Genomic DNA, 15,814 nt, shown 5'->3' with positions numbered 1-15,814 from the left:
TATTTTTTTTGTCTTTCCCACGCAACGCCTAACTGCGGTAGTGCTTATTTTTCCCAGCACCATGGTGTGTGTGTGCAGGTGTGAGACACAGTGAGAGACACAAGGTGCACAAATCTTTATTCAATTTCCACCACCAGGAAGACAGGAAAACACCCAAGTGGCCAGTGACAAGCACTGCCCTTCACATCAAGGGGCAATGCTGTGTGATCAAAACAGTGAAGGGGAGGGTAGGGACTAAATCAAAATAGAGTTGGAGGGAGAAATAATGCACTGCACTCCCTGCGGAGCCCACCTCTCCCTGAACGAATCCAGGGTGTTGGTGGACACCGCGTGCTCCTTCTCCAAGGACACCCGGGCTCTAAGGTTACATTTTATCTTGTTCAGAACATTTTGTGCTATAGGGTAGTTCTGCTAGCTGCTAACTTTCTTAAAGTTACAGTGCACCCATATCTTCATAACACCTGATGAAGGACTTATTTCCGAAACGTCGACTCTCCTGCTATTCAGATGCTGTCTGACCTGCTGGGCTTTTTCCAATACCACACTATTTGAAGAAGCATAACACAATTCTTCCAATGTTCTTTCCAGTATTTAAACATCAACCAACATTGCGAAAATCAGAATAGTCACTTTTTAATTGCTGTTTTGGAACCTTGTACACAAGTTAGCTACTGTCTTTCTTGCACTATGCAAATTACTACGTGTCTGAAGTGTTTTACTAACTATGAAACATTTTGGTATGACCTGAAATAATAAAAGGCATTACATAAATGCAAGTGATAATTTAATTTGCTGCCCCACATTTGTATACCATCTAGTTATTTATTGATAATGTGTTCTGTGCCAGTATTTCTCTGCATTTCCAGCCAATTGTTTTTGTTGTAAGGCGTTAATATGAAGTTTCTAAAACTGGCATCATGATGAGAGCCAATGAAATATTGTGCTTTTTGGAATTAAAAATACTGCATCTCCTTTGTGAAGGAAATAAGTTTTTTGTTATGCGGCACCTCTAGAGTTATGAGCGTGTTGGTTGATCAGGTCTTTTGTAGGTCCAGATTTATAAATTTATTTCATTATTTAGTAAACTAACTGAGATGTTTTAAAAGTCTTGTGTTGCTGTTCTGCTCAAAGATTGGAGAGCATACCTGTGGTAAAAGTGGATAAATTGTAGTAGGCAAATATATTTGCTGTACAGGGTTTGCAGTATCTTGTCCCAAGTTCGTTACTTAAGAGCTATCTCTGCTCCAGAAAAGGTATGTAGATTCCTCAGAAGGATCCAAGATCCAAGTGGTCTTGTAAGTCTTCTCTGAACCACTTCCACAGCATTTGCATCCTTCCTTAAGTAAGTAGTCTAAAATTGCATGAAGTATTGAGATGATGCCCTATATAATTAAAGTATAACATCCTTACATTTATGTTCAACTCCTTGGAAATCTGCATTCGATTGCCATTGAAGTAATATTGCTCTTATATTTTTTTCTGCTGAGGGTGGTTGTTGTGAATAACCTCAGACTTTCCCAAATAGTACTCCATCTGCTAGATTTTTGCCCACTCATTTAATCTATCTGCATCTGTCAGCAACTCCCTTATGTTTTCTTTACCTTATCTTTTCTACCTATTTTTTTTGTGTGAATTTAGCTATAATTACTTTAGTCCCCACATTTAAGTCACTGATATAAATTGAAAACAATTAAAGCCCCAGCACAGGCACCTGTTGAACTTCTGTAATTACGTCTTACCTAAAAGACAAAGATGCATAAATGCATACTCTAGCAAAAAGCAATCATCTATCCATTATAGTGCGTATATATGAGCTTTCATTTTCCATAATGATCTTTGTGGCACCTCATCAAATGCCTTCTGGATATCCAAGTGCAGTGCACCTATAAGCTGTCCTTTATCCACATCACATGTCACTCCTTCAAAAAAGTCTAAAATTGATGAAATGTGATTTCACTTTGACAAAACCATCCTGACTCTTCCCAACGACCTTGAGCTTTATTAAAGTGTACAGCTTTAATCTCTCTAGTGGTTGATTCTGACATCTTCCGCATGGCAGACATCAAGCTAACTGGCTAGTAAGTTTCCTGTTTTCAGCCTCCTCCACCTCTTGAGATTCCAGTCCAATGGATTTTACTGAATTTAGGAAATTTTGGAAAATTAACACCAATATATTTTCTACCTCCATTAGTAACCTGTTTTAAGACCCCAGGATAAAGCTTATGTGAATCCAGAAACTTCAGTCTATACGTGTACCAGTTTGCTTAGTAATGGATCCCCCATGGTTATAATTTTGCTAAGTTCCTTTCCTTTCCAACTCCTGACAGCTTTCATCCAGTTTAACCAAATTTAGTAAAAAAGAACAAATTGATTTTATGTCCTTTTAGAAGAGATTTACTCACATTTTGAATAAAATGTCCTTTTTTTTACAGTATGCTTTTTTAAAGCAATTACTTTCAATTGTTTAAAGGTCATATTAACTACCTCTCTCTTGGCTAACATCCAGTGTTAAGAACTCAACACTGAAATGTTGCTTTAGGTGTAATTTCCATAGTCTACATAGTATAATCAGAATTATGCCTTCATCTGGCATTTTGTTTGGGAATGGATAAAAGAACGATGTAAACACTAAGCTAACAGTAATGGATATTTTAGTAAGCTTGCATAGTTAGTATGTTAAAATATCAGTGCAACATTACTTTGTTTAGATCACTCAACGTCATTCACTTTCAGATCATGTCCTTACTATACAGTGTGTAATTAATTTTTAATCAGACCTATGTCTTTTTGAATTATCTGAAATCCTTTGCTGTGGCACTTGCTGGAGAACCTGGTGTTTGTGAAAGAAAATCAAACACTACTTTCATCTATGACTAGTGAAGTCATGTAATCAGAAGTCACTCATTTTTGTTTTGTTTTGAAGATGGGAATTTACTTGGAAAGTTTTGGGTAATAATTCTAGTTAGCGGGTTTTAGAAGATTTGTAGCTCAGGTTGAGGTTCTGGAGGTAGGTTTGGTTGTTGACCCAGAAAGTTCATTTTCAGACGTTTGGTGACCATACTAGGTAATGTCTTCAGTGAGCCTCTGGACGAAGCACTGCCGATGTTTCCTGCTTTCTATTTATATGCTTGGGAAATGTCAGTTTCTGCGGAGATGTCATTTCCTATGGTGATGTCATTTCTGGTTCTTTTTCTCTGGGGATGGTAAATGGGGTCCAAGTCAATGTATTTGTTGTTAGAGTTCTGGTTGGAATGCCATGCTTCTAGGAATTCTTGTGCTGTTTGGTTGTCCTAGGATGGATGTGTCATTGAAGTGGTGTCCTTCCTCATCTGTATGTAGAGATACTAGTGAGAGAAGGTCATGTCGCTTTGTGGCTAGTTGATGTTCACGTATCCTGGTGGCTGGTTTTCTGCCTGTTTGTCCAATGTAGTGTTTGTTACAGTTCTTGCATGATATTTTGTAAATGACATTAGTTTTGCTTGTCTAATCTAGACTCAGATCTCCAGCATCTGCAATCCTCACTTTTGTCTGTGTTCATTGGGTACCCATTCTTTTTGAATACACTGTATAGAAAGCAGGAAACATCAGCAGTGCTTCGTCCAGAGGCTCACTGAAGATGTTACCTAGTATGGTGACGAAATACCTGAAAATGAATCTTCCAGCTCAGCGACCAAACCTACATCCAGATATTCTAGTATCTCATGAAACCTAATTTGATTGATACTTTAGGAGTGTCTGACACTTCAGGAAATGCTTTTCGGTGGATCACATGTGATTGATTGCAAATGATATGTCTGCCTTTTTATATCATCATAATATAAAACAGATTATAATCCGGGCAGGGATTCAAAAGGGTGGAAATTCAGTTATGTGAAGTTTTGTTTAGACTGCATTTGATGTACTTCATTCACCTGGTTAATTCTCACAGGCTACATGTCCCAGATCTCCAAGTCTGTTTATATGTTTGCATTTACCCTGACATCTTGTGTAAAGTTCACTTTTACACACACACGGGAGGATATGTTGACCTTGGAAGGAATCCAGCCCAGATTGAGTATAGTAGTCTCAGGGATAAAGTGTTAAATGGATTGTGTAGAATAGATTTGAATTCCCTCAAATATCAAAATAAGGAATAACCTATTTGAGCTGTATGAAGTGATAAGAGGCTATGATGGTAGAGAGAAACCATTTCCTCTGATGCTTGAATCCAAATCAAGGGAACGCAGCCTTAAAACTTAGTGATGAAGGGCTTATGCCCAAAGCGTCGACTCTCCTGCTGCTTGGATGCTGCCTGACCTGCTGTGCTTTTCCAGTGCCACGCTTATTGACTCTGATTTTTGTAGTCCTCACTTTCTCCTGAAAGCAGTGTATATCTTGTCAAAGCCCGGGGTGTGGAGATGGGTAAGAGATGTGGAAGGTATTGTTCAGGCTAGTGAGTCATGAAAGCTGCAGAGTCCCCAGGTGAAAGATGAAATGCTTGTACTTCCAGCTTGTACTGAGCTCAAGACACAAACTTTAGCCAGGGAACATGGTGTGTTGAAATGGCAGGGAACTCTAATCTCAGGACCATTCTTACAGACAGGATGTAGGTATGCTGCAAAGTGGTCACTCAGTCTGGTTGGGGTTTATGTGTTGAGGAACTGTATGTCTATCGTGGTACCTGCAAACTGGAAATTTTGAAACTGACATTTCAGGATGGTTTTAGGGCTCTCAGTTTCCTCCTGTAATGGAGGCCTGATCCCATTCCCATTAACCACCACTCTCATCTGCCTGAACAAGCTCATCCTCACTTTAAACAACTTCTCCTTTAACTCCTTACTTTCTTCAATTCAAAAGTGTTATGGGCACCCGCATGGGCCTAAGTTATGCCCGGCTTATTAAACAAAACAGAACTAAGGATGTAGGAAATCAGAAATAAAAACAGAAATTGTTGGAAAAGTTCAACAGATCTGATAGCATCTATGAAGAGAAATCAGAGTTGGAGAAAAGAGCAGAACTTCTCAAAGTGGACATACCTAGAAGGGATGTGGCAGTGAGTTAAATACTAAATAAAATGTCTGAGTTCTCTCCACAGATGCAGCCAGACACTGAGCTTTTCCAGCAATTTCTGTTTGATGCCTGTCTCTCCATGGGTTTGTGGGACATTTCCTTGTTTCAAGCCTACTTGGGGGGTCTCCCCACAAATCTTTGTCTGGTCCATCGATGATATCATTGTTGCTGCTTCCTTCTCTGTTTCGGAATTGGAAACATTGGTCAGTTTTACTTCCAATTTCTATCCTGCACTCACCTTCTGGTCCGTTTTTAAGTCCTCCATTTCTTCCTTGAATTCTGTGTTTCTGTTTCTGAGCACAGGCTGGCCACCACCATCTACTATAAACACACCAACTCCCACAATTATTTGGACTATATGTTCTGATGTCTTGCTTCCTGTAAGGATTCTGTTGCATTCTGTCAGTTTCTCCATCTCCATTGCATATGTCTTCTGAAGATGCCACCTTCCATGGGTGGCAGGGGGTTCTCAGATGCTGTCTTTTTCTTCAACTCAGGATTTACCAGCACCATAATTGACAGAGCTCAGAGATGTGTCCAGCCCATTTCCTGCACTTCTGCCCTCACCCTTTCTCTTCCGTACTACTGATAAGGTCTCCTGGTCCTCACTTTCCATCTCACCAGCGTTGCATCTAAATGATCCTAACTCGCCATTTCTGACTCTGGCAGAATGTCACCACAGGGACATAGTTCTCTCTCCTCTCTTGTAAGCATTTTGGAGGGACAGTTCCCTCTGGGATGTTCTGTCCTACTCCTAACACTTCCCCACACCCTATGGCACCCTCAAGTGTACTCTCAGAAGTTTGCCTGTTTATCACTTTCTTCCTCCAAAGCACCAGGCCACACCTTCCAAGTGAGGCAAGAATTTGTCTGAGCTTCACTCAGCCCAGTTACTGTATTTGTTGTTCACAATGTGATCATCTCTATCACTTCTATTTTGGGGAGGTGAAACATTGCCTGGGTGACTGCTTTGCAGAATCCCTATGTTTTGTCCATAAAAATAGCCCTGAGCTTCAATTTACCTGTCACTTCAACACACCACCATGTTTCCGTGACAACATTTCTGTCTTGAGTCTGCTGCTGTCCTCCAACAAGGCTTAGCATAAGCTGTCTTTGTCTTTTTGGGAACTCTGCAGTCTTTAGAAGTCAATATCGAGTTGAATAATTTTAGAGCCTGAACAACACCTTCTATGTCCTTGATATGCGTGCGTGCGCACCCACGCATGTGCGCACATAACCACCACAACCACGCTTGAAGTGTTAATTCTGCTTTCTCTCCACAGATGCTGCCAGACCTGTTGTCTTTCTCTAGCAGTTTCTCTTTTTGTTTCACACCTTAGCATCTGCAGGTCTTTTGGTTTTTTTTTAACGATTCTTCCTGGATGTTTTAATTTCTCTTTTCTGCGGACCTCTATAGAGGCAAAGGCCAACTGAAGATTCCTTAGGTTTCCCACATCATGCAAGCAGATTATTGTAAAGCCTTAGTTGTCTCTTGACTTCACAACTGCAATGCATTCTTAACTTGTCTCTCTTGTATGGTTATCTAAATCTCTACCAGTTTCCTAACTTGCACCAAGTTCCATTTATCTATGCTGACATCTGTTGACTCCCAGTTAAACAATGCATCAATTACAGAATTCTTATTTTCCTTGTTTTAAATTCCTCCCTATTTCTTTAATGTCTTCCATTTATATCACCCTGTAAGACAATTATCCCCAAAGTCGGGGTTGGCACCTCCCTTGGAGTTGCGAACTGTGGAGCTTCCATTAAGTTGTAATGGCCGTGCACCTGCTGTGATGCCTCTTTTCCCCTCACACTCCTATCTTACTTGGTTCTTACTTAGGGATTGTGACAATCTTTAAACCTCAGTGTTGAACCACTGTGAGAAAATGGTTTGGAGGTAGCGACCTAAGATCATTCTGACCTCTCCTGAGCATCCTTGATTTTAATCACACTGCCATAGTCACGCCTTCAAGTTCAAAGGTTGTATTCTTAGTAATTCCCTTCTTTAACTTTTTCACCTCGCTACTTCAGTTCAATTGGTTTATGCTGCAGTTTAGAGTCTACCTTCTTGACTTGTTTTTGATCATTTGGTCTAATATAGCCATGGTTTGGTGTTAATTTTGTTTTAGCATTTTCCTGGGAGGTACCTTGGAATGTTTTAGTGTGTTAAAAGCAGTCTATAATTAAAATTTGTTGGTGCTAAAAACGATGCATTGTTCAAGTTATAGAGTCATAGAGATGTACAGCATGGAAACAGACCCTTCGGTCCAACCCGTCCATGCCGACCAGATATCCCAACCCAATCTAGTTTCACCTGCCAGTACCCAGCCCGTATCCCTCCAAACCCTTCCTATTCATATACCGATCCAAATGCCTCTTAAATGTTGCAATTGTGCAAGCCTCCACCACTTCCTCTGGCAGCTCGTTCCATACACGTGTACCATCCTTGGCGTGAAGAAGTTGCCCCTTAGGTCTCTTTTATATCTTTCCCCTCTCACCCTAAAGCTATGCCCTCTAGTTCTGGATTTTCCGACCCTAGGGAAAAGACTTTGTCTATTTACCCAATCCATGCCCTTCATAATTTTTTAAACCTCCTATGAGATCACCCCTCAGCCTCCAACACTCCAAGGAAAACAGCCCCAGCCTGTTCAGTCTCTCCCTATAGCTCAAATCTCCAACCCTGGCAACATCCTTGTAAATCTTTTCTGAGTCCTTTCAAGTTTCACAACATCTTTCGGATAGGAAGGAGACCAGAATTGCATGCGATATCCCAGCAGTGGCGTAGCTAATGTCCTGTACAGCTGTAACATGACCTCCCAACTCCTGTACTCTATATTCTGACCAATTTTTAAAAAAAGCATACCTAACGCCGCCTTCACTATCCTATCTACCTGCAACTCCACTTTCAAGGAGCTATGAACCTGCACTCCAAGGTTCAGCAACACTCCCTAGGACCTTACCATTAAGTGGATAAGTCCTGCTAAGATTTGCTTTCCCAAAATGCAGCACCTCGCACTTCTCTGAATTAAACTCCATCTGCCACTTCTCTGCCCATTGGCCCATCTGATCAAGATCCTGTTGTAATCTGAGGTAACCCTCTTTGCTGTCCACTACACCTCCAATTTTGGTGTCATTTGAAAACTTACTAACTGTACCTCTTATGCTTGCATCCAAATCATTTACATAAATGACAAAAAGCAGAGGACCCAGCACCGATCCTTGTGGCACTCCACTGGTCACAGGCCTCCAGTCTGAAAAATAACCCCCCACTACCACCCTTTGTCTTCTACCTTTGAGCCAGTTCTGTATCCAAATGGCTTCTTCTCACTGTATTCCATGAGATATAAACTTGCTAATCTGTCTCCCATGGGGAACCTTATCAAACGCCTTACTGAAGTCCATATAGATCACCTCTACTGCTCTGCCCTCATCAATCCTCTTTGTTACTTCTTCAAAAAACTCAGTCAAGTTTGTGAGATGTGATTTCTCTCGCACAGAGCCATGTTGACTATCCTTATCAGTCCTTGCCTTTCCAAATACATGTACATCCTGTCCCTCAGGATTCCCTCCAACAACTTGCCCACCACTGACGTCAGGCTCACTGGTCTATAGTTCCCTGGCTGTCCTTACCATCTTTCTTAAACAGTGGCACCACGTTAGCCAGTCTACCGGCACCTCACCTGTGACTATTGATGATACAAATATCTCAGCAAGAGACCCAGCAATCACTTCTCCAGCTTCCCACAGAATTCTAAGGTGCACTTGATCAGATCCTGGGGATTTTTCCACCTTCACCCATTTCAAGACATCCAACACTTCCTTCTCTGTAATTTGGACATTTTGCAAGGTGTCACCATTTAATTCCCTACAGTCTATATCTTCCATGTCCTTTTCCACAGTAAAGACTGATATTAAAATACTCATTTAGTATCCCCCCCCCCCCCCCCCCATCTCCTGCGGTTCCACACAAAGGCCACCTTGCTGATCTTTGAGGGCCCTATTCTCTCCCTAGTTACCCTTTTGTCCTCAATGTATTTGTGAAAACCCTTTGGATTCTCCTTAATCCTATTTGCCAAAGCTATCTCATGTCCCCTTCCTGATTTTTCCCTCGTAAGTATACTCATTCTGCCTTTATGCTCTTCTAAGGATTCACTTGATCTATCCTGTCTATTCCTGACATATGCTTCCTTTTTCTTAACCAAACTCTCAATTTCTCCAGTCATCCAGCATTCTCTACACCTACCAGCTTTTCCTTTCACCGTAACAGGAATGCACTTTCTCTGGATTCTCGTTATCTCATTTCTGAAGGCTTACCATCTTCCAGCCGTCCCTTTACCCGCGAACATCTGCCCCCAATTAGTTTTCGAAAGTTCTTACCTAATACCGTCAAAATTGGCCTTTCTCCAATTTAGAACTTCACCTTTTAGATCTGGTCTATCCTTTTCCATCATTATTTAAAATCTAACAGAATAATGGTTGCTAGCCCTAAAGTGCTCCTCCACTGACACCTCAGTCACCTGCCCTGCCTTATTACCCAAGAGTAGGTCAAGTTTTGCACCTCCTCGAGTAGGTACATCCACATACTGAATCAGAAAATTGTCTTGTACACACTTAACAACTTCCTCTCCATCTAAAACCTTAACACTATGGCAGTACCAGTCTATATTTGGAAAGTTAAAGTCCCTTACCATAACCACCCTATTATTCTTATAGGTAGCTGAGATCTCCTTACAAGTTTGTTTCTCAATTTCCCTTTGTATCATAGACCGCCTAATATTCAATCACAATAAGGTTATCATCCCTTTCTTATTTCTCAGTTCCACCCAAATAACTTCATTGGATGTATTTCCGGGAATATCCTTCCTCAGCACAGCCGTAATGCTATCCCTTATCAAAAATGCCCCCCCCCCCCTCCTCTCTTGCCTCCCTTTCTAACCTCCCTGTAGCATTTGTATCCTGGAACATTAAGCTGCCAGTCCTGTCAATCCCTGAGCCACATTTCTGTAGTTGCTACGATATCTCAGTCCTGTTTTCCTAACTATGCCCTGAGTTCATCTGCCTTCCCTGTTAGGCCCCTTGGATTGAAATAAATGCAGTTTAATTTATTAGTCCTACCTTGCCCCTGTCTGCCCTGACTGTTTGACTTCTGTTCTCAACTGAACCAGTCTCAGATTGATCTCTTTCCTCACTGTCCTCGGTTTCCACCCCCCCCCTCCACCTTACTAGTTTAAATCCTCCAGAGCAGCTCTAGCAAATTTCCCTGCCAGTATCTTAGTCCCCTTCCAATTTAGGTGCAATCCGTCCTTCATATACAGGTCTGTTCTACCCCAAAACAGATTCCAGTTATCCAAAAATGTGAATCCTTTTGCCATACACCAGCTCCTCAGCCATGCATTATCTTCCTATTCCTATCTGCTCTATCTTCCTATTCCTGCCCTCACTAGCTCACAGCACTGGGAGTAATCAGATATTACTACTCTCGAGGACCTCCTTTTTAAATTTCTGCCTCACTCTCTGTAATCTCCCTTCAGAATCTCAACCTTTTTCCTTCCTATGTCGTTGGTTCCAATGTGGACAATGACCTCTTGCTGGCCCCTCTCCCCCGTGAGAGCATTCTGCACCCTCTCTGAGACGTTCTTGATCCTGGTACCAGGGAAGCAACACTCTTCTGCTTTCTCGCTGCTGGCCACAGAAATGTCTGTCTGTACCTTGGACTAGAGAATCCCCTAACACAATTGATCTCTTGGAACCCGACGTACCCCTCGTTGCATTAGAGGCTCGACTATTAATCCTGCAACCCAGGTCATATTCTGGGGACTTTGATTCAAATCCTATCATGGCAGATGGTGGAATTTGAATCAACTTAAAATCTAGAATTAATGGTTTAATGATATCAATTGTTGGACAAACCCATCTGATTCACTACTGTCCTTTAGGGAGGAAAACTGTACTCCTTACCTGAACTGGTCTATACGTGACTGCAGACCATACAGTGATGTGATTGATTGATTCTTGACTGCCCTCTGGGCGATTGAGGATAAGCAATATATGCTGGCAATGGCAAGTGACTTCCAAATCCCATGAATAAATTAAAGTATACTTTCCATAGCCTTTTAACGAACTGAACCCCATACTAATACAATAGTTGTGAAGAATTTACCAGGTATTATTACAGCTATAGCTGATCTAAAGCTCCCAATATGTTAAAGTACAACAGTGGTACTTAGTTTGTTCATATTGATGATCCATTGTAAAATCAAGTGCATTTTGTTAATTTGTTGTTTGTCCTTGTTGGTTGTGGTGGTGGAGCATTGGGAGATAGATTCCAGCATCTACCAATACCTGTTAAATCCATCAGCAAGGAGCAAAATATAAGCAAGTTCAATTACTGTTGTACAAATAGTTGTATTGAATGAGTTGTAAAAAAAAATGTGCTGAAAGTATGGAGACAACTGGATTCGAAGGATTACTGCAAGTAGACTGCATGTAGGCATGGTAGAAACTAGCGCGGGAGTACAAATTATGTACAGTACTGGAGAGCCATGGGCTGTAAAATCATAGAGTCCCTGCAGTGTGGAAACAGGTTCTTCAGCCTGACAAGTCCACGTTGACCCTTTGAAGAGTAACCCACCTAGACCCATTCCCTCTATCCTGTATTTATCCTGCACCTAACCTACACATCCCTGAAAATTGGCCAATTTAACATGGTCAGTTTGTTAAATATTGCATAAAGACAACATAAAGAGTGGAAGCATGTCATTGGAGAAACCTGGGTGTCATTGGCTAGAGCTAAGCTGCTGATAAGAATTTGTGAAGACACGTGACATTATAAAACTAAGAACTGCAGATGGTGGAGATCTGAAACAAAAACAAATTGCTGGAGAATGCAGAGTTAATGTTTCTCATGAATAGTCACTAGACTCTGATTTCTTCCAGCAGATGCTGCCAGACCTGCTGAGTTTCACTAGCAATTTCTGTTTTTGATCCATGATAAAACTGGTTTCTTATTTCCAGGTAAAACAATCTAATAGGGATAATAATTTAATAATAGGAAGTTTTATTTTTCCAAGCATTGAATGAGGCTTGAATTATGATAGGAATAAAAGTCAGGGATTTTTGGATGTACCTCAACACTGAACATAAAACAAACAGCACTCAATGCTGACAAACATCTAAGGACATATTGAAGGAGATGAGGTAGGTGAGCAGATGCAGACAAGTAATAAGATTTCCAATAAGAAAAACAAAAAAGCATAACAGTAGAGTTAATATTTAAACTTTAGAAGACCGAACTTAAGATAATGGAGTCACTGGTGCTTTGGGTAACTAACTTTGAATAACTACGGATAATGAAGCCCCTGGTGACTGTTATAGTGCCATAGGCTATTAGGAAGAAAGTACCATTCATATACTGTTACATTCACTTGAATGTACCAACAGCCAGTATATTTAAAAGAACTTAATTCAAATGATCACAATCAAAAATCAGAATACTTTGGATAGTGGGAATCTGAAATGAAAACAGAAAATGCTGGAAATAATCAGATCAGGGAGTGTCTGTGAAGAGAGAGAAAGTCTATGCTTCAAGTTGATGACCTTTCATTGGGGATGGTAAAAGTTAGAGACCTAATAGGATTCGAACAACAGATGAGTGGGACAAGGACATGACATTTAGCCTGAGTGTAGAGATCTTTAGAAATCCCCCTTCCCAGAGACCGATGAGGCCCAGTCATTGAGTATATTCACGACTAAGATTGAAGGATTTCTAGATACAATATTAAATTTGCATGATAGCTCAGTAGTTAGCAAGCTACCTTACAACACAAGAAACAATTCCAGCCTTGTGTGTATGGAGTTTGCACGGCCTCCGTGTTTGCGTGAATTTCCTTTGAGTGCTTCGGTATACTCCCACAGTCCAAAAATGGGCAGATTAGATGGATTGGCATGCTAAATTTTCCGTAAGTGCCCAGAGATTAGCAGGTTAGGTGGATTAGCCATGGTAAATAGAGAATTTCTGGAGTAGGGTGAGGATCAGGATCTGGCTCTGGCTGGGATGCTGTTTGGATGGTCAGCATGGAATTGATGGGCCAAAATACCCTCTTTCTGCATGGTCAGGATTTTATGAAATAAATCAAGTGATATGTGGAGAGTATGGAAAAGAGATGTTGAGAAGATATGCCATGATCAAGTTGAGTGTTGGCGTAGACACAAGAGTAGGAATGGCCTGCTCCTATTTTACTATTTCTAATACAGCCAATGATCATCCACATTGACAGTCTTGTTCAAGCAGGAAGGTTATTGGATCCAAAACCATGAGGTGGTTTTAATAGAAAATGTTGATATGAAGCACAGCCAGCACAAATCATTTTTGGATGAACGTAATAGATTTAACTTATGAAATACTATATTCAAATTGTTGTTGATGTTCAATAAAAGTGCTTTTTTTTCTCAAATCAGGAGTTGGAAGAGGAATTGTGTGCGCATTTGTACGCTGATAATGGCAGATAAACCAGCACCGCTTGAGGCAGCCTCACTTCTCAATGTTGATTTGTCTCTTCTACCTCCCCTGGTGAATGGGGATGGGACACAGGTGAGCAACACAATAAAAAAAGACTACCCTCAAACATTCAATTTATCTAAACTATTGAGAACCTTTTACTTTCTAATTATTTTGCAATAAACCCCAGGTTTCTTCATCTTGGCATTCTTCTGTTTCTGTATTGTTACTGAGAGTTTCAAACTTTTGTTTCTGATGATAGAAAGTCATTTGCATTGCAAAATTAAAGAGGAAACATTATTCATTTTTAATGCTGACCTGACACCTTTGCGTATGGATGAATAGACAATGTCAGAGCGATGAAGGGCTTTTGCCCAAAACATCGATTATCCTGCTCCTTAGATGCTGCCTGACCTGTGCTTTTTCAGCACCATACTATTGATTCTAATGTCCAGCATCTGCAGTCCTCACTTTCGCCTAATGTCAGAATCATAGTACAAAACAAAATAATACAAAAAAAAGCTGAAGCTGGGAATGCCCAGCACAATTAACAGCTTTCCTTTTTGGTGAGATAATGTTTTGTGCTGTAGGGATCAATTCTGTATTAAGCACCTGGTATGGCTCAGGACCTCAATTTTGGTATGGTAGACTCTTAACACATTTTCAGCAAAGGAAGATAGTGGGCTAAAAAGCTGCAGGAATTGCTGGTCTCTGTTGTGTCTGGGCCATCTTCTCGACTAGCTGAACTTTTTTTTTCATTTGCCTCTTCTAATAAGCTCTTATTGTAGTTCAGTGCCAGCTGTCACCTTGGAAAATAACAAGCAGGTTCCAATTTCTCATCAGATATTTGAACTGCTTATTGCCACCTTTTCTAGTGCAGCTGCTAAGGCAAGTGTCTATTTAGTGAGTATCAGAATTCCGGCTGATATTGCAGTTCCGTCTGCTCCTTTCACTGCTATCGATTGAAGCTTAAGTCTGAGGCTTCACGTCCATTGAATTTACCCTTTTGTATAATCCAACAGAATTGAAACTTTCCAATTTCATTGAAAACAAATGTCGATGTTCTTCCTCTGAGAAATCATTTCCTCATTTTTCCTTCTAACTTATTTCCCATCACCGTTATGCGTATCCACAAAGAAGTCCTCATTTCAGGTTAAATTATACCTTTGACTTTGGAAGAAATTTGCTTAGTTTCAAAGTCATGATTCGTCTGGATAGAGTAGATAAGGCAAAAGTGATGCAAGGAAAAATACCTTTTCATTCAGTGAGTAGTTAGGATGTGGAATGCAATATCTGAAAGTGCAGTGAAGGAACGTTGGATGATAAGATCTTGAACATCTAATCAAGAGGAAGAAGGAAGCTTAAGGTTGAGGAAGCAAGGATCACACAGGGCTCTAGAGGATTACAAAGTAGTGAAGAAGTAACTGAAGACTGGACTTTGAAGAGCTAGAAGGGGACATGACAAAGCCTTGGGTTATGGGATTAAGAAGAAGTCCAAGGCATTCTACACTTACGTGAAGAACAAGAGGATAGCCAGAGTAAGGATAGCGCTGATTAGGGATGTTGGAAGGAACTTGTGCCTGGAGTTCAAAAGAGGTAGGGGAGTTTCTTAATGAATACTTTGCTTCAGTATTCACTAGTGAGAGATACCTTGTCATTTGTGAGGACAACGTGAAACAGGCTGATATATTTGAACAGGTAAGAAGGAGGATGTGCTGGAAATTTTGAAAAACATGAGGATAGATAAATCCCATGGATCTGACTAGATATACCCAAGGTTACCACGGGAAACGAGGGAAGAGACTGCTGTGACTACAGTGATGATCTTTGCATCCACATTGTCCACTGGAGGGGTACCAGATGATTGGAGGATGGCTTATGTTACTCCCTTGTTCAAAAAAGGGAATAGGGATAACCCTAGGAATTACAGACCAGTCAGTCTTATATCGGTTGTGGGTAAATTATTGGAGAGAATTCTGGGTGACAGAATTTATGATTATTTGGAAAAGCCTAGTTTTATTAGAGATAGTCAGCATGGCTTTGATCAGGACAGGTCATGCCTCACAAGCCTTATTGAATTCTTTGAGGTTGTGACAAAACACATTGAAGGTAGAGAAGTGGACATGGGTGTATATGGATTTTAGCAAGGTGTTTGATAAAGTCTTCCATGGTAGCTCATTCAGAAAGTAAGGAGGCATAGGATGCAGGGAAATTTGGTTGTCTGGATATAGAATTGTCTGGTCCATAGAAGACAGAGGGTGGTAG

The 15,814-nt window shown here is 40.8% G+C and overlaps 1 protein-coding gene across 2 annotated transcripts in view; it reads left to right on the top strand.

Moving 5' to 3' along the window:
* The window catches only part of fndc3a (fibronectin type III domain containing 3A), a 212,714-nt gene that overhangs the window by 13,502 nt on the left and 183,398 nt on the right, over positions 1 to 15,814 (top strand). For both annotated transcript variants that reach the window (XM_072584555.1, XM_072584554.1), the window contains exon 2: positions 13,510 to 13,642. In XM_072584555.1, the coding sequence (XP_072440656.1) occupies positions 13,550 to 13,642 (93 nt within the window). In that variant the 5' untranslated portion in view covers positions 13,510 to 13,549. The remainder of the gene's footprint in view (positions 1 to 13,509; positions 13,643 to 15,814) is intronic.

The sequence above is a fragment of the Chiloscyllium punctatum genome, chromosome 15, assembly GCF_047496795.1.
Source record: "Chiloscyllium punctatum isolate Juve2018m chromosome 15, sChiPun1.3, whole genome shotgun sequence".
NCBI classification, from domain to species: Eukaryota; Metazoa; Chordata; class Chondrichthyes; order Orectolobiformes; family Hemiscylliidae; genus Chiloscyllium; species Chiloscyllium punctatum.
This window is presented reverse-complemented; position numbering and strand designations above follow the sequence as displayed.